At 46.8% G+C, this 19028-nt stretch overlaps 1 protein-coding gene across 1 annotated transcript; it reads left to right on the forward strand.

Moving 5' to 3' along the window:
• The first annotated feature begins 3504 nt into the window (after positions 1-3504).
• On the forward strand, positions 3505-15762 carry LOC144107066 (uncharacterized). The gene is made up of 3 exons (XM_077640045.1): positions 3505-3728; positions 13907-14081; positions 15531-15762. Exons 1-3 carry the CDS (start codon positions 3552-3554, stop codon positions 15581-15583), a joined length of 405 nt encoding a protein of 134 aa, XP_077496171.1. The 5' UTR covers positions 3505-3551; the 3' UTR covers positions 15584-15762.
• Positions 15763-19028: the final 3266 nt, after the last annotated feature.

The following is a 19028-nucleotide window of genomic DNA, read 5'->3' on the forward strand; positions in this document are numbered from 1 at the left end:
TGTAACGGAACGTATGTGCCTGACCTAAATTTGTGCCACGTTAGCAAAAGACTACGATTTTCGACAGCAGTTAGCATGAACATGCGCGGCTGACGTGGAAGCTTTTAACACACACACACACAGAAAAAGCTACAGAGTGTGCGAGCGATGCATTTCATTTCTGTACCCAGACGAACAGTGTTTCTTGAACTCGGGGCTCTGCTAGTTTTCTTCGTTTTTTTTTGCATGCAAGTGCTTTTTGTTAATATTTGAATTTGCATCTGCATGTCCAGTTGTTTAGATATGCGTGCTTTCTCAAAGTACAAAGCAGTTGTTGGTAGCGCTTGCGGTCGTCGCCTCCTTTGGCATTCGTCTTGTGTTCGCGGTCACCTTTGCTATTTTTAGCTCAAAGGCGACAGTGCTGCCGCGAGAAGCAGGAACTATGTTCGCCGGCGAGGCTCCGGTACTGGTGGGTCATGCAGCCGAAATTACATCTCATTCGCACCCACGTTAGCAAGCATCTTAAGGACGCCTCCAAGAACATCCAAGCTTGCTCCTAACAGAAAATTGACTTTTGAATTTGATGACTATGATTTATAACTATTACTGTGATTTAGACAGGCAGAACAGAACGGTGGGTCCAAAAATTGACATGCTGAAATCCAAAGTAATGTTCAACAGTGTAGCAAGGAAACAGCTGTTTACAATTGGTAGCGATCTCCTGGAAGTGGTAAAGGAATACTTAGGGCAGGTAGTGACAGCTGATCCGGATCATGAGAGGGAGATGACTAGAAGGATAAGAATGGAGTAGAGCGCATAGGGCAAGTGCTCTCACATCATGAATGGCAGTTTACGAACTGCGACACGCGCTATTGTAGCAGCAGCCGACCAAGCATTTCTGAGCTACGCCGCTGCCGTCCATCGTCGGCCAGCGGCGATCGCGCTTCGTCTTTTTCTTCGCTACAACATCCCTCAAGAGAAAAGCGTACAACAGCTGTATCTTACCAGTACTCACCTACGGGGCAGAAACCTGTAGGCTATAACGAAAACAGTTCAGCTTAAGTTAAGGACGACGCAGCGAGCCATGGAAAGAAAAATGATAGGTGTAACGTTAAGAGACTGGAAGCGGGCAGAGTGGGTGAGGGAACAAACACGGGCCAATGACATCATAGTTGAAATCAAGAGGAAGAAATGGGCTTGGGCAGGGCATGTAATGCGAAGGCAAGATAACCGCTGGTCCTTAAGGGTAACGGAGTGGATTCCACGAGAGAGTAAGCGTAGCAGGGGGCGGCAGAAAGTTAGATGGGCGGGTGAGATTAAGGAGTTTGCAGGGTATATAGGGTGGCCTCAGCTGGCAAAGGACAGGGTTAATTGGAGAGACATGGAAGAGGCCTTTTCCCTGCAGTGGGCGTAGTCAGGCTGATGATGATGATAATAATGATGACGATGATGATGTTATTTTATAGCGCAAGTACATCTGTGACCAAACAGCGGCATCGCACAAGGTGTTTTTGTCTACCCAAGGTTAGGGCAACGACCCCTTTCCTAAGAATTTCCTGCCAAAAAAGCGGAGCACCAGGGCAGGGGATAGCTTTTACGTATTGTTTCCCTTGTGGGTACCCGGTGGCACTGGTATCGAACACCGCATCTCCGGCATGTGCTTTATGAGTTTCCGAGCTGTTAGAAAATTATAAAAGAAGCAAATCTGCTAAAAAAATGTTTCAAAGCTGTTTTTCTTAATTATTTCAAAATATTTTATCGTGTGGTGAGAGCATGATACCTTTATATGTGTATGCGCCGTAAAACAAAGCACGACACATGCATGCATTTCCGGGACGATGACCGCAAAAAAGCAGTCCCTGCTCCATCCGCAACTGACGCGTACAACTGGCGCTTAAAACTCAATGGAGCAAGACCCCGAGCATCATCGACAGATGAACTTCATCAAAGTATGGAAAATTATGATAGCAACTTTACGCATTTTGCAATTACGCTTGGTTGAAGTTCAGCTGCGATTCATTAAACTAACCTTAAATATTTGTAGGAGCAGTGACCAATGTGCTTTTTTGAATGCGTCAAAAAAGATAGTAGTTCAAATTGCTTGAGTTCCATTTCGGAAGTAACTGTAATGCAATATCTGATTACTTTGTGCAATTTGTAACTTTATAATGCAATTTAATTACATTTGCCAGAGTTCTGAGCAAGACTTCAGTAGTTTAACTGCATTTCCAATGTTTCCATGTTTGCTCTCAAAGCAGCTACACGTCCTTACAGTCCTTTGAACTGAGCACCAACCTTCCAGAAGGCACTTCATATTTTAGGCTAAATAAACTTGAAGTTGATTTTGTAATGTATTTTTGGTAATGACCATCTTTCTTGCCATAAAAATATTTTGAAGGGGATGTCAGTTTTCGAAACAAAACTTTTAGCTGCGCTCACGTCATCCCCGGCTGTCAAACCACACATAACTGAGTACCGCAGCACAAACTAATGTGAGATCATCAACACATCAGCCTTCGCTGGTGGTAGCGGCTAACCTAACGTTCTATCTTCACATTTCTTTTCACAAGTGCATGTTGCACGAGCACAAACCCCTCCCCCCCCCCCCTTCCCCGGCGCCCTGCTGTATGAACGGAAAGTGATATCTGTCACATATTGAAAGAATGGCAATGTCCTGTGTATTAGTCAACTGGAGACGAATGGCGGATTAGGAAACGCTGAGAAATGATTACTCGAGCCTTCACGCTTCACTGAGCTGCGTTAAGGCGAAAGCCTTTAATGGCTCATACTCGCGGCCATGGATCTGTCCCGCGTTCGTTGCATCCAGTAACTTACTAGTTAACTAGTCTTAACTAATACTAGTCATCACTAAATAGTCACTAGAAATTGTTAAGCAACCAATATAATAATAATAATATTAATAATAATAATAATAATAATAATAATAATAATAATAATAATAATAATAATAATAATAATAATAATAATAATAATAATAATAATAATAATAATAATAATAATATAATAATAATAATAAAATTAGTAGCTAGTAACTAATTAATAATTAATTTTAGTTCGCAGTCAATCAACCGTTAATTAGTATTCGTAGTTAAAATTAGTAGTTAGAACTTCAATAATATTAGTTGTTAGTTCACAAAGGCAGCAACAGTAGCAGCCAAAGTCGCGCGGAAAGGCTTTCGCCTAGCGCACTTTAGATCGCCAAATTGTCCCCTCAAATTTTTTGCTCTTGACCACATTCGAGCCTTATCGCATTCAGATAAGAACTACACAGTTAATTTTCATGAAAGAATTGTGATAACGTGCTATCGAAATCATGACATGATATGTTGAAAAAATATGATATTGGTCATCTTATAATAGTACACAGCGTGACTTTTCGCTTTGCATTGAACTATGGTCTGCAAAGGCGGAAAGTTAGCTCGTTGCATCTGCTGTCTGACAGAGGGAAATGAAGTTGAATGGCCGAATGAAATAGCGGAGCTTCTTCTAACGCATTTTAAGCCACTTGCTGCATACATTATTAGTGCGGCTGCGCGCTTGTAGACGTCCTCATGCGTATAGCTCGCCTTCTGCTCACTTTCAGCGCTGACATCAGCCCAATCTCCCGTTCTACGTCAGCGACTCTATACTGGAGCATGATGCATCTCGCTTCGCTTCTCTTCGCAGCGAATCTCCTTTTTTTTACGGCTGCAACCAGCAACTCCGCCGCAGAGGAAGAGGAGGAAGATGTAAGTAGAAAACTTAAAGAAAGAAAGAGACGTCGCTGCAGCACCCAGAAAACACGCTAGAATTATGAGGGAGCATGTGATTTCTGGGTGTAGAGATCCGCTTGCGACAATCGGCGTATGATTCGCTTAAACAGATATGCTTGGAAGAGAAGCGAGTGCTGATTTATTGTACGCTCAGAAGCTTGTAATGCTAGAAGTGTTGCCGCCCCGCAGTACCTGCACGAAAAGGGTGACGATGCTTGCGAGAAGATTTTCAAGCAGTACTACAAATTTCTTTTCGTTAAGTCTGCTTGTCATCACTTTTTGCTGATCCTAATCTGCAATAACTCGGCAAAATTAAGTGATGAGGATGAGTGGGCATTGCTATAGCCCATGAGAAAGGGTGAACGAATCTGCATGGAAACAGGCACAGGAATTTATGGTTACGTGCGGGGCCTGTGGTGCCTCGAGGCCAGCCAGCAATTCGCATTTCAATTCATTATTGCGGTGTTTAGAGGCGCCATCATGATGGTTGCATTTCACCGTAAAAGTAGTTCTTGATTTTGCTCCGAAAACTAGAAGGGTTCTGGAACACCATAAACTCGAAACGGAAGGTGGAGCATGGGAGAAGGGTGTGTAGAAAGTCTCCTGGTCTGCCGCATAGTTTGCATGACGAGGGGAATTGTTCTGGGTGTCGGGCATGTAGTAGTATGGGGTATGGAGAAGTCCGAGTTTGTAGTCGCCAGTGTGCGGCCTGCGCTATGGTGAGGGATGCGGCTGGGGGTGCGTACTCCCTTCGTTGTTCCCGGTAGTACGAGACAATATCACGGAAGGAGAGCAGGCGCTCCTCGGCCCGTACAGGGGGTTCGCCTCATCTGCCTCTGCGGTGGGATTGGTGATGACTGAGCTGGAGGTGAGAAGCTTTGCTTGATTGTCGGCTACCGCCAGGGCCATACCGGAGCCTGACGTATATTCCGCTCCGTCCACGTAGCACTGGTGTCTTGTTTGGGAGTAGAGAATGTGATATTTCAGCGGTAGGAAGATCTGTGTGGAGAGCCTAGGACGAAATCCAAACATGCAAGTGGACACGAGATCATTACCTTCTAGGTACTGGTAAAGCCTAGCCTGGAGTATATGTCCCATGAGTTTGCCGACATAAGAGGTGAGGGAGACGGGTCTGAGGTTAGAGGTGAGTAGAGGTTTTCCAGGTTTGGGTATGGGGTTGGCTTTGGCCTCTCCATTGCGATGGGATGGTTCCCATTTGCCAGCACTCGTTAAACTATTTGGCAAGGGTGACAATCGATTTGGCGTCGATTTTCCGGAGTGCCTTGTTATGTACCCCGTCTGGGCCGGGGGCTGAGGACGTGTTCATTTCTTGGAGATCAGCCTGCACCTCTGCTTCTGTAATGAGTTGGTCGAGGAGATCGTTAGGGGGCCTGCCTAGTAAGGGCGTGTTGCATGACGGCATGTGGGGAAGTATTAATTTCGAAGTTATCGGAGTTCCGGTGGAGGTGTATGCGAAGTACGTATGAGTTTGATGATGTTATGTCTTTTAGTAGTCTTAGACCTAGTGGTGTTTATTAAGTGCCTAAAGAGGCCCCAGGTCTGAGGTAGACTCATATTACCATCTAGCTTGTTGCATAGTGATTCCCTTGTTTTGACGTGAAACAGCCGCTGCCTGCGTTTATATAACTTTCTTAAGGCGCGCAATTCAGCGTCTAAGCGTTCGGTTCTAACGCTGAATTGCCAGCATCGTTCTAGGCCTGCTTTAGCTTCCCATAAATGTAGGAGGCGGGAGTCAACTGTGTCGCTTGGGCAGTCCTCTGGTTTGGGACGAGTTACGGATCGGCCATCGCTTTGTAGTTGTTTTGACCATTCGGCGGTGTCCGTGATAAAGCTGAAGATGCAGAAGAAGCGACAACTGAGCGAGTTGGTGCATCATGGACGTGATAAAAAAGCGCAGCGACGACGGACACGTACGAAGAAAGAAGACGGACAAGCGCTGACTGACAACTGAGGTTTATCGAAAAAACACAGATACTAATACACTCCAAAAAACAACCAGGATGCATGCACCTCCGAAAACACTTCTAATCTAGGGAATCGAGATACTTAATCTCACAATCATGAAGAAGCACCGAAGCTGTGTTTACACATGTTTCACCACTCACGTTGGTGTGGTGAAACATGTGTAGGCACAGCTTCCGTGCTTCTGCATGATTGCTAGATTAAGTATCTCGATTCCCTAGATTAGAAGTGTTTTCGGAGGTGCATGCATCCTGGTTGTATTTTGGAGTGTATTAGTACCTGTATTTTTTTCAATAAACTTGAGTTGTTAGTCAGCGCATGTTCGTCTTCTTTCTTCGTACGTGTTCGTCGTCGCTGCTTTTACCACGTCCAGGTAAAGGTGCGGGCTGCTCGACATTTGCGGAAAGAGTCCCACTTTGGGAAATTCGAGGCCTGCGGGGTAGATTAATTTTTAAGAAAATTTCGATGATGCAGTAGTCGCTACCGAGATTCGCTTGCGTGTCTCACTATGAGGCGTGAGGGAGGCGATTTGCGAGCGTAAAGTCTGGTGTAGTGTCTTTACAGACGCTGGTTCCTGCGAGTGTAGGAGAGCTAGGGTCGGTGAACAGACAGAGACTGGCTTCTTCCACGGCTAACCACACCCGACGTCCTTTCGGTGTGTCGAGTGGGTAACCCCAGGCCGTATGCGGGGCGTTAAAATCTCCTACGACGAGTAAGGGGGCACTTGTTTGCTAAGCGTTTCTCAAGTGTAAAGAGGAGTTCAAAGTTGCTTTGTAGGCAATTAGGGTGGCTATTTACTTTTAGGATGAAGAGGCTGTTAGCTCCAGCATGTAGCCGCACAAGCTCAATTAGAAGGTGATCAATGCCTTGAATCGCTAGGGGATGGGAGATAGTGGTTACTGAGCGACTAACTAAAAATGCTACTCGAGGGTTTGGGGGGGGGGGGGGATGTCGGCAGAATATGAGCATAGCAGGGTAGGGTGAGTGGGTTGGAAGGCTCCTGCGGGGCATGGATGTCGGCACCCGTAGGCCAAAGCCCTGGATGTGTAAGATTACGGTTTGCAGCTGCCATCATGACAGTCTACAAGGGGGGGGGGGGGGGGAGTCATAACGGGAGGGTCGGAGTCGTTGTCTATGGCAGGGATAGGATTGTCTTGTCCTTCCGTTGCTTTGGGCTTCTTGCGCCTGTTTGGAGTGAGGTCCCGCTTTGGGATGCCGGTTTCACTTAGTGTACCTCAACAGCTGGGAGAACTGGGAGACCATGCTGTGCTCGGAGGACCCGACCGCGTAGACCACCGCCACCGGCCGGGTCCCCAGTGTAATGGACCTTAGAAACATGAACACTTGAACGCAGTCGGGTCTTGCGGGGACCCAAGGACCCTGCGTGCCTAAAATTACTATCTAACGGTAAATTTTTTTCTGTCTGACAGCTTTTAGATTGCTCGGCTACTGAGCCGGAGTACCCGGGTTAGAACCCGACCGCGGAGGGCGCGTTTTCGACGAAGGCGAAACGCAAAAAAAGCGCCCGTGTGCTGTGCGATGTCATTGCACGTTAAAGATCCCTAGGTAGTCGAAATTATTCTGGAGCTCTCCACTACGGCCCCTCTACTTCTCGTTCTTGTGTCACTCCCACCTTCCTTCGTTCCCGGCACGGCGCGATTGAGGTGCCGACCTAGAAGTGAAACAGTTAATGTGTCCCTTCCTTTTCTCAAAAGCCAATAATTATTTTGGAAGCGTGTTTGGTGTGCCTGAAAGTATTTACGCACCGCTTCTTCCACGCAGTCAAAACTAAATAGTTAAAACATTGGAAAGTAAAGTGTAAGACGATTTCCCTTGAACTAGACGCGGCCATGATTGAATCAGTTACATCGGGTACGAAAAAGTATAGGTAGCGAAGCACTCTGTCTTTGCTAAAAGCCGACTGTCTGCAACCTTCGGTAACAAACAAGCAATCGCTAACGCCATCTGCCGTGCTATGAGAAGAACAAGAAGTTTGGATCATTTGCCTTCCATGCAGGTGACTCAAGCAGCTCTTATCACATAATCAAATGGTTCCTGTGTATCCTTCGATCCACGTACTCCTTCACCACTAGACTTTTCTCTCCTTCGATGAAGTATTATAGCCGCCGTGCTCATGAGTAATGCGGGATGCGAACGAAAACGGGCACTCGCGACCATATATAGGGTGCCTCGATGCGCACGCCCCTGGAGAGGGGCGCGCGCATCGAGGCACCCTACTCAAATTCCGAGTCGCGCGTCAACTTTTGTAGTCGAAATATTGGCTTCAGCTCCGCGAGTCCGAGATGCTCCTGCTGCGGGGCAATTCAGCAGGTTGAGCCCCCACCACAGCGTGCGAAGGCGATTTTGGCCTTGTCTTTACCGCTCTCTCCGCGGCTGATTCATGTATAAAGAAAAGGAACGCCGACCAAAGGTAGTTGTCAATACGAAGACGTTTCGGCTTCGATACGGAAGCCTTGATCACTCTTGGTACCCACCGGTACCAAGGCTTTCGTATGGAAGCCGAAACGTCTTCGTATTGACAACTACCTTTGGTCGGCGCTCTCTTTCTTTATACATGAATCTTTTACCCGACCAGACGAGTTTTCGTCAAACTTAGCTGGGCGAGCAGAATATGGAGAAGAGGCAAGAAAACGAACACGTAGCCAGCGCACGCGTGATGTTGTAATCGTTTCTTTGACTCTTGTCCTTGTCCTATTCGAGCAGACTTAGCCTAAGTAAATTAAAGTATTCTAGGCTTGCCATTACATTATCTGAATTGCAGTTAGCTAGAAAAATATTAATGGGCGGGCTTCGAGATGATTTCGAGAACCGAGAACTACATATGCAAGATGAAGCAAGATATTTTCTCTCTTGGAGTAACCCGCTCATTGTGAACAGTTAGATGATGCGACGTGTCAGCACGGATCATTTTCATGTTCCACAGTGCTTATAACTATCACAACATATTCAGTTTTCGCGTAACTCGTCATTTATTTGAGATCATACCTATAATCTATCGAAATATGAAATGAAGAGGAGTACTTGCCCTATCGAATACTTTCTGCACAGAGTCCGTTTCCATGGTTCGGCTAATGCTCCTATGGCCCTAAATTTACGATTTATATGCTCTGCAAAAGCTGTTAAATCTGTGAATAAACTTAAATTCTCCGATATAGACTGTGATGAGTATAACCAACCAAAATATTGTTTACCAGATGTTGAGTAGGCTCAACATACATTCGGTTCATATTGGTTGCCAGTTAATTCAACAAGAGGTCTCCAAGGCGTCAACTGAAGCTCAAAAGTCATTTCTGTAAGGGTTTAGATTTCTCTCCGCGGCTACGTTGCAGCTTGTGATCAGTCAGCTAGTTTTCGGGTGACCTGGTTTTAGTGTGCTCCCTGACTGCAGTCTGTCGCGATTGCTGCTGAGCTAACCACCGTAATAATATTGAAGTGGTGATATCTCGCCTAACTGGCATTTTCTGCCACTAGCCCCAACCTATTATATAATTGGAGAAGTGACCTGAGAAGCCTTTGCGAGCATAGTGTGGTGTGACATACTGCGCCAGCAGCCAAGCACAAGTGTTATATCCCTTGCGTAGTCAATACGAAGTCATCGAAGCGCAGCCATTCTCGTGCCTCAGAAGCGACTCGCACGCAAGAGCGCATGCCCGAACGCAAGCGTCTGCTTGGCAACGACATTGCAGAATTATGTGGGCCACGCTTAAGCAAATTTGAGCATTTAAACTTGACATCAAGTTTCACGAATTGGATTATAAGAAAAATATTATTACCCACCGCGGTGGCTCAGTGGTTAGGGCGCTCGACTACTAATCCGGAGTTCCCGGGTTCCAACCCGACCGCGGCGGCTGCGTTTTTATGGAGGAAAAACGCTAAGGCGCCCGTGTGCTGTGCGATGTCAGTGCACGTTAAAGATCCCCAGGTGGTCGAAATTATTCCGGAGCCCTCCACTACGGCACCTCTTCTTCCTTTCTACTTTTCACTCCCTCCTTTATCCCTTCCCTTACGGCGCGGTTCATGTGTCCAACCATATATGAGACAGATACTGCGCCATTTCCTTTCCCCAAAAACCAATTATTATTATTATTATTATTAAAATATTATCGATGGAAACGGCTCAAGTGTCTCTTGCGCATACTTTTGCAGCACCTCAAGACGAACAGCGGAATGGGAAATGCCTTCGAAGCCGACACAGACTTTAATATTAATCAGGTTCTTGACAAGTCGCAGCTCGCTTATGCCTCCTGTCTTTCTTTCGCTATGCTCAAACCCTCGCGATCATCACCCAAGTTCTGCCCTTCAACGATGGTCAGCGCACCGTTCATTGTTTCTAAAGCCATGCTATTCAAATTTAAAAGTCATTGCACCGGAGCTATTCGCTCTCTCACAGAGAACAACAAAGGACAACTAAAAATTCAAAGTTCACAGAGGGCGACGTCTATTTAGCCACTCTTTGCCTTTGAAGGAGGGCGTTCTTCTTGGTTGCAAAGGCCACTGAAATGTTGGGAAAAAATATTAAACAAAAGTATGCGGGCATACGTTTTGGAAGGGCTAGAAAAAGAAAAAAATTATAATGTGCTACGCACCGCAGGATAAAAATATTTTTCTTGCTTTATTTAGTTCGCAGCAGCATTACAGGATGTCATGGGCGACAGATGTATTTCTCAGCTACATAATCTTAGAAATTGCATGTTCGTATTTTTCAGCGGATGCGCGCGCGCCTGGTTTTCATATAATTTCGATAGAGAAGGTCAGGAGGACTAAGATTACATAGTATTCGCGTGGGTAGAGCTCCTGCGGCAAGATGGATCTCATTATGTTCGTTTTTTGCCACTGGTGAACAAAATTTCTTCTTATTCAGGGAAAAGCGGTCGCTTTAATTACTAAGTTCATTCTCAGGGGTTATGGCGTCTTAGCTGCTGACCCGAAAGACGCGGTATAGTACCGAGAATATAGATCCTGGTTCCATCCCAACCGCGCCGGTCGAATTTAGATGAAGGCGAAATTGTAGAGGCCTGTGTACTGTGCGATGTCAGCGCTCGTTAAAGAACTCCAGGTGGTCGAAATTTCCTGAGCCCTCCACTACGGCGTCCCGCACAGCCTGAATCGCTTTGGGACGTTAAAACCTCATAAACCTAATTCTTCGTGGTTTGACGTGCGCTTGCCAAGCCTGCTTGACAAAATGAAAAGGTGCTGTATCGGTGGGTCAAGGTGACACACACAGCCGACCATTTCAAGCGTATGTCACCATTTCCATTGCACATAAACAAACAACGTCCGATGCAAAGAATGATTTACTAGCGCATTTTCTGTCCCTTTGTAAATGTAGTGAAATCACCTGAAATTGGGTTAGCGAAAATAAGCCGAGTACAGCGGACATATATCGATGAAAACAACACCATAAGAGAGAGCGACGGCGGCAGAGCTTGAAATGAGGATTTTGTTTTAAATATTTTATGCGCATAACCGACCATGCACTTTGTGCTTTGATATTGTACCCATGCATCGGATAATCTTTGATTCCGTTCGGGTACCATCTTCCGTTGAGAAGCAGACGATCGCTGCATGACCAGGGTCTGACAATGTTACGACCAAGATCTTAGAGTACATCTACTGTCTCTTCCCTGATTTTTATGTAACATTTTCATGCACTATTCAGGTGGAAAAATATCTCTATTGAAGTTTCTTGCAGTTTGTGTTTCTACATGTCATTTCACATCAATTTTTCCCACGTTAGAAAGCGAGTGATTAAAGGAGATTATCTACATGCTTTGTATAGCTACATGATAAAATTCCTTGTTCATTCTGTATGTCTTCAACAGTATTTTTTTCTCTCGAAGTGGTGAGTTTCTTTCAGTGTAACAAAATGTGGCACCACAGCCGCCACCATTGACTCTAACGGGGGCGCGGTTCCCGTCAAGCCGACAATTTTTGTTCGCTTTTTTTCCGCATTCGTAGCCCTATGATGTCATGCTGAAAATAAATTAAATTGGTTTGAATTGATATGAATTGAAATTATAAATGATAACTGAAACTGTTAAACTTCTCATTTGGAGAAAACTAGTAGAGTTCCGATAGGTTCTTCGCGAAAACTGTGATTATGATAGCCGACTCCTCCTCCCAGCTGCAAAATCTGACCTAGAAAATACTTCCTGCACTCGCTCGCTCCAACTATTTCCGACGGCCATGGAAAACTATGTATGTACCAAACATCTGGAATTCCATTGGTTGGAAGTTGAAAATTGGTATTGGGGGAAAGGAAATGACGCAGTATCTGTCTCATACATCGTTGGACGCCTGAACCGCGCCGTAAGGGAACGGATAAAGGAGGGAGTGAAAGAAGAAAGGAAGAAAGAGGTGCAGTAGTGGAGGGCTTCGGAATAATTTCGACCACCTGGGGATCTTTAACGTGCACTGACATCGCACAGCACTCAGACGCCTTAGCGTTTTGCCTCCATAAAAACGCGGCCGCCGCGGTCGGGTTAGACGAGCGTAGACGGGCGCCTTAACTACTGAGCCGCCACGGCGGTTATCTTGAATATCCGCGCAAGTTAGCACATGGTGGCAGCAATGCAAAATAATTGTGTGTGTCCACATTTTCTGGTATAATAAAGTCATTTGAAAAGATAAGGTATTTTTAAATTATTTTTCTCCTCTTGTTTCTTGTCGTGGTCATCTGTAGCGCTCACTGACAAATTATTGCAACAACTACGATGGCAGGGCAACGGTAGACAAGTAAAAAAGAACATCGGTGATCGGATTAGAGCAGCACATGCATCGCCATAAAATTGGACCAGTGTCACGAGGTGGTCGATGCTCTCTTTGGGAGTGCCGAAAACGCCAGCTGATTGGTATGGTGGTTAAACAGGACACATAATAAAAAACATACACATAGACATAGCAATAAAAATTTAGAAATCAAGTCCGAGTCATAAAGTAAGGCATTATCATCATCAGCCTCACTAGGCCCAGTACAAGTCAAAGGCCTCTGCCATGTCTCTTCGGGGAGACAATTAACCCTGTCCTTTGCCTTTGCCTGCCGCCCACATAACTTTCTGCCGCCCCCTGCTACGCTTTCCTTCACTTGGAATCCACTCCGTTACCTAGGCCGCCGCGGTGGTTGAGTGGTTATGGCGCCCGGCTGCTGGCCCGAAAGACGCAGGTTCGATCCCGGCCGCGGCGGTCGAATTTCGATGGAGGCGAAATACTAGAAGCCCATGTACTGTGCGATGTCAGTGCACGTTAAAAAACCCCAGGTGGTCGAAATTTCCGGAGCCCTTCACTACGGCGTCTCAGTCGCTTTGGGACGTTAAACCCCCATAAACCTAAACCAAACCACTCTGTTACCCTTAATGAAAAGCGGTTAACTTTCCTTCGAATTACTTATATGCCCTGCTAATGTCCATTTTGTCTTCTTATTTCGAGTACGCTGCCAATAACTCGAGTTCGTTGCGTGGCCCACTCTGCCATCTTCCGGTCTCTTGGCGTTACACCTACTATTTTTTTTCCATGCCACGCTGCGTTGTCTTCAATTTAAGTCGAACCATTTTCGTTAGCCTCCACGTTTGTGCCCCGCAGGTTGGCACCGGTAAGATATAGCTGTTAAATACTTTTTTTTTCAGGGATACTGGTAAACCGTAAGGGGTCAGTATGCATTCAGCCGGCCGGGAAGGCGAGCTTCCCTGCCAGATACACGCACGCGTTACTCGTAGGCGACATGTTTGCCCAACCTATGGCACAGAGTCGTAGCCACGGCAGGTCCGGACGAAATAGGCAACGGCGGGGCACGCTAGGAAATAGTTTATTATTCTAACGCGAGGCAAACTACACTGCGGAAGAATGTTCTATCCGATAAAATAGAAGTTCGGTAGGCTCACCCAGTCGACGTTGTCGACCGGTGTAGGGTCCGTGGATCAGCCGCGAGAGAGGGCAAGCTATTGACTGACAAAACTTGCGAGTTTGCCAAACGACAGCAGTTCATTTCTGTTTCGGAAATGCATGTCAAAACACGTTCATAACCTTCTCGCTTGTATTGACTGCTCTCGATTAGAAGTGTGGCATTAAAAATGCAGCTGCCCTCGATTCCTCATCTTTTCTCCTGTTCCCTACTAAACTCTGAGCTCTAACTTTTGGGATATTGTTTCTCTCAGTATGTATATTGGGCGTCACCGGGCGGCTGCAGCAACAATGGTGACTGCGATGGCCAAGAGTGCTGCGCGTCGAATGGCAGCAGCACTTCATGCAGACCACTGGCCCAAATTGGCCAATATTGCTCTGAAGCTAAGAACAGCGGTGGCCCTCCCGAGTATTGTCCTTGCAAGGAAGGTGGGTGCGTTTTCATGTACTTGCATGCCATTAAGACCGAAAATCCTATGTTTAAATTCAGGAGGGTTAGGCTCGGCCAAATCTTTTGTTTTCTTGTGTTCGGTAGCACCACAGATCGTATGCTTGTCGGGAGAACATTCACCATAAGCGCTCTACGAAATACCGCAGCCTTGCGCTACTTAATGGTGATCGCTTCAAGCTTAACCTACTTGGGATAGACTGCTGTAAATAATTTGCCCCGAGATGAAATGAATACCGAGGTTAAGTAAGTAAATGATTCCTCAATCCGGCAGCCATGGTAGTTCAGTGGCTATACTCCTGGGCTGCTGACCCGAGAGACGCGGGTTCAATCCCGGACGTGGCTCCCAAGAAGATCGAGTTCATCTGGAGCCCTCCAGTACGGCGTCCCTCATAGGCTCAGTCGCTTTAGGACGTTCAACACCATAAAACACAAACTGATTCCTCAATCATGCACCATCACTTAAGTTGCTGTTTTATAGTAAACTGTACATCTCCAACCGAAATTTTAACTTTAACCCAACGTTTCGAAGCCGACTCGGCTCCTTCATCAGGGGTGACTGAGGGCAGTAGCTAGCGTCTTTTAAGTATGAAGGGGAAGGGGGGGGCGTGAAAAGAACGACAGCTGTGTCGCGAAAGGCGCGGGGGGGGGGGTGAGGGGGGTTTAGGCTGTTAGTCACGCTGGCGCACTGCAGGGAGGTGCTGAATGGCGACTTTTTTTCGTTGAGTCGAAGAGCGAAGTCCCTGGGCATATACTGGGGGCAGGGTTCCTTTCGTGCGGTTGATATTGTTCGCGGTGGTTTGGATATGCCAGGATTCCAGAAGGAGCCTTTTGTGGTAATTTGTTACGGTTCCGAGGACGCGTGTTTCCTCGAAGTTGATTCTATGGTCGTAGTCCTCGGAATGTTCGGCTACTGGATTGCGCTCTCTTGCGAATTTGCGGACGTCGTTTTTATGTTGCCGAATTCTTTCTTTGAAATTTTTGGTTTCGCCGATGTAGCCTGCGTCGCAGTCGGCGCATTTGGTAGAGAATGCCTTGGGCTCTTTCTCTCCGCGGCCGGTCTCTGGGAACAGGTAGGCAAAGCACAACAGTGTTTGTGGGCTTGTGCGCAACCTGGAGACCCGCTTTTTTTCAGGATTCGGGCGATGGTTTGATGCGCTCAAGATCGTTCTCACGCTATATTATCCTTTTTTTTCTTTGTCAGAGCGGCACTGAAAGGGCCTAGCACGTTGCAACTTTTCTCTCACATCTCCTTCCGGTTTGATACATTGCACCAGCAAAGCAACGAAGCTGAGAGGTGCGAGGGGAATTCGCTTGTTTTAACACTGGCATTCTCCCAAGATTCCACTTATCTCTCTCGTTTTAAATGTGCGGATAATGTTTTGATGTGGCAACACATTCTATGCCTAAACCTTATATTTTTATTCCAGGATTCACTTGCAAGAATAAAGGTGACGGATACAACATCTGTGAAGCCAAGTAAAAAATGTTATTTCCTTTAATTTGCACCCTTCCGACACAGTTAAGTGTTTTCTATTTTCTGTTTCTATATTTTGGCCATTTTGAAGAAACCAGACAAGGAGCAATGGCACAGTTGAAATATGCTTGAAAGTGGTGTGGGGTTGCGCAAAATTCAGAATAAAAAATAAACATAAAACTTGATCGCGTAGTTATTTTTAGATACGCATTATTGTGCGCATGGACGCTGGACGTTCGCAAGAACGTACAGGCAAGCACGGCTCTTTTTTTTTTTATTCGAGAGGTGTGTCATGAGGCATAAATAGAAAAAAAGGAAGGGGGAAGGAATGCACGAGATTGAAAGTTAAAAGAAGGAGTGAAGATCCGTTGCGCTGAGGTAGTCGCAGAGGTTGCTAATAAAACGGTTGTTCACAGTCCACTTCACGTAGTCAGTTTCGCGGTTCCACCAAAGGCCCACCTCCCTGAGGAGCCGTTTTCTGATAGCAGCCGTCGCTGGGCACGTCCACAACAAGTGCCGCACATCACATATGTCCGGTGCAGCGCCACAGTGAGGGCACCTGTCAGGTAGTGGCAGATCTTTGGCACGCCACCGATGACGGACAGATGGTGTCAGAGCCGCCCCTGCCCGAATCCGACGCACGGATGCTTCCTCCTGCCGAGTAAGACTACGGGGGAGAGGGTGCGGACACGGAGGAATTAGAGCGCGTGTTCGCTGGCGCAGAACTTCGGAATCGGAAACATGGGACAGGAACGGATCTGGGGGAAGAGGGGAAGGTGGCGGATCGTCTGATGTGTGAAGATGAGTCATAGCATCCGCTTGAATGTTATGTGGATCCTGGGCATGGCCGCGAATCCAGTGTATGCGCACAGGACATGGATACTTTGCGCAGAGCACATGAATAGATTGTGAAATCTGTAATGTCCGTCGAACAGCCTTAAGCTGTTTAAGGGCGGAGCGGGAGTCGGTGTAAATATGAACTGTATTGAATGTTGGAACGAGCGGAAGGGAAGCAATGGCATTATAAATGGCTTGAAGTTCCAATGCCAGGGGAGCGCACGTATCCGCAGTATACGTCGCGCGAGAGTTGAGATGCGGATGAGATGGACTATACACAGCAGTAACTCCCCTCTCTGCAGAATGTGATGCATCCGTGTATAATATGCACCCTTCAGGCAGATACCGACGGGGAAACAGTGGGGCGATTGTCAGTGAGCTGGCAATATGACCACGGAAGAAGTGTCTTTATACGATGAAGTTGGAGAGACTGTTTTCGAGCTCTATGTCTCTCCAGTAATACTTGACAGCAACAAGTAAAGCTGTTCCGTGAGAAAAATAGGAAGCGCTGAGCTTTAAAAAAGGATTTTTGAGAAAAGAATTAATAACATTGCAGGTGCAATAAGGGAGAAATTACTAAATGACATCCAGCCAAGCGCAGCCATACGGCTGAAAGGAAAACTATAGAGCTTTCTCAGAAACTTCGCAGTTAAAGAAACATTCGTCCTGGTCCGGGGTTCGAACCCGGGACCACCGCTTCACCGGAGCAGTCGCTCTACCAACTGATCTAACCGGAACGGCAAGCTTATGACAGGACTTTTCTTTCTTTTGTAGCTTCCCTTTGTATCCGTATGGCTGCGCTTGGGTGGATGTCGTTGAGTAATTACTCCTTATTACAAATCTACTCCACCTTGGGGGATTCGCCTAAACATTTGACCAACCATTGCAGGAGAAATCATCACTAACAAACCTTAATCCATTCTGGGGTGGACCTACGTCCAAAATTTTGAGGGTCGTTTGGAATGCTGAAGGCCGGGCCATATTGCAGCTACATCACATTTTATTTATGAATGTGCTTAGGCCCCAAGTGTTTTTTGCTCGCACCGTATTGTAATCTCTTATCAAAAGTAAGGATGTGTGAAAAGTCTGTGAAATGTCATAAGAAAATAGAATACAGATATCAGTAGCACCCTAAGTGCGAAAACTTGTCGACTATAATACCCTTGTCACACGGGCATTGTAACCGCGGTTACGCTTAACTGCGGTTAGACGACTTAACCGCGGTTAAAGAAAACCGTCAAACCACCCCTGCCATACAGGAATTAGTCCCACCACTCGACGACTTGACCATGATCACGTGTTTCCCACTTCGACACAACTAAAATTACATTTGCAGTATTTGTTTCTGAAAAATTGCTTAATAGCAATTTGCGGCATTTTTATTTGCTTGACTATGCGTGTGTAGCAGCTGCAGGTAACTTCAGTGCGCATGAACATCAATATGACGCCGTTTACTAAGCGCAGTCTTTTAACACTGGGTCTAGTCGGCTTTGTAGACATTATAGTAGCCAACTACGGCCGGCTCTCCCGCGTTTCCGCTCACGACCCTCGCAGTACCTGCGTGGTTTGTACGAGTTCATTTTTGCGTGCATCGTTGCTTGTGCCCACAGGATTCGAGCAGCAGACGCTATTATCCAGACGCAACGGGATCGCAGCGCCTACGATGGCTGCGAGCGAACCGGCTTCCGAAAATCGACAGCGTGAAGATGAATTCTGGCTAATGTTTACGATGCAACAGGCTGCCCTTCAGCGCCAGCGTGTTCAGCTTATAGCGCTCCTAGCCGAAATTGAGCGGACGGAGGAGGAGCGACGATGTGCCGAGATGAGGTGCCGCCAGCTCGAGGCTGCTATTGTGCAATTATGTCCACGCGAGCGGAGGTTGTGGGCGTACCCGAGAGGGAACTCTTGGTACGAGACGACGGTGCCTCACCTTCCAGACAGCGAATTCAGGACGCATTTCCGGGTGAATCGCAGTACATTTAGGTACATTGTGACCGCATGCAGAACCTGCCCTACTTCCTTTCGTTATCTATATTTTTGTCTGTGCCGTGATCGTGCTAGAAGTGGGAGCTCCTTTATAACTGTGGTAAATTTATTTCGTCCAGTTTGGACTAGAAAAGAGAGGCTTGGGTGCTGAGTTTCATGTTTATCTGTAAAAGAAGATCAGTGCTGCCCCTGGAGACGCCAGTTATGACAGCGGAGGCATATGGTGTTGTGCAGTGGTGTTGAGTGCAGCGAAAAGTGTTTTGTCGGACGCACTGTGCGAGGCGATTCAGAAAGACAAGGGGAGCTGCAGGGACTCAAATGTTCGGAGAACATTCTTCTGGAGGGTGAGCGAGTGTGACATTCCTTGTGTGCTACGAGGTACATTCCTTGTGTGTGCATCGAGTTGGGGCTTAAGGCCGCCCCTCTTTTCCAGCTGCATACCTTTGCAGAAAGCAGGACGCCGGCACACGCGGAAACCGCTCCCCAGTATAAGCGAGAGCCCCGAGTACATACCGGGAACGAAAATTGTCGCTTGACGCACGGACCCCCCACCCCCTTACGACGTGGGCTATCGCCGGGAAGGCACCCACAGCTTCCCGCGGTGCCTCGTGAACAAAAGCGCATTCCC

The sequence above is a fragment of the Amblyomma americanum genome, chromosome 10, assembly GCF_052857255.1.
Source record: "Amblyomma americanum isolate KBUSLIRL-KWMA chromosome 10, ASM5285725v1, whole genome shotgun sequence".
Lineage (NCBI taxonomy): Eukaryota > Metazoa > Arthropoda > Arachnida > Ixodida > Ixodidae > Amblyomma > Amblyomma americanum.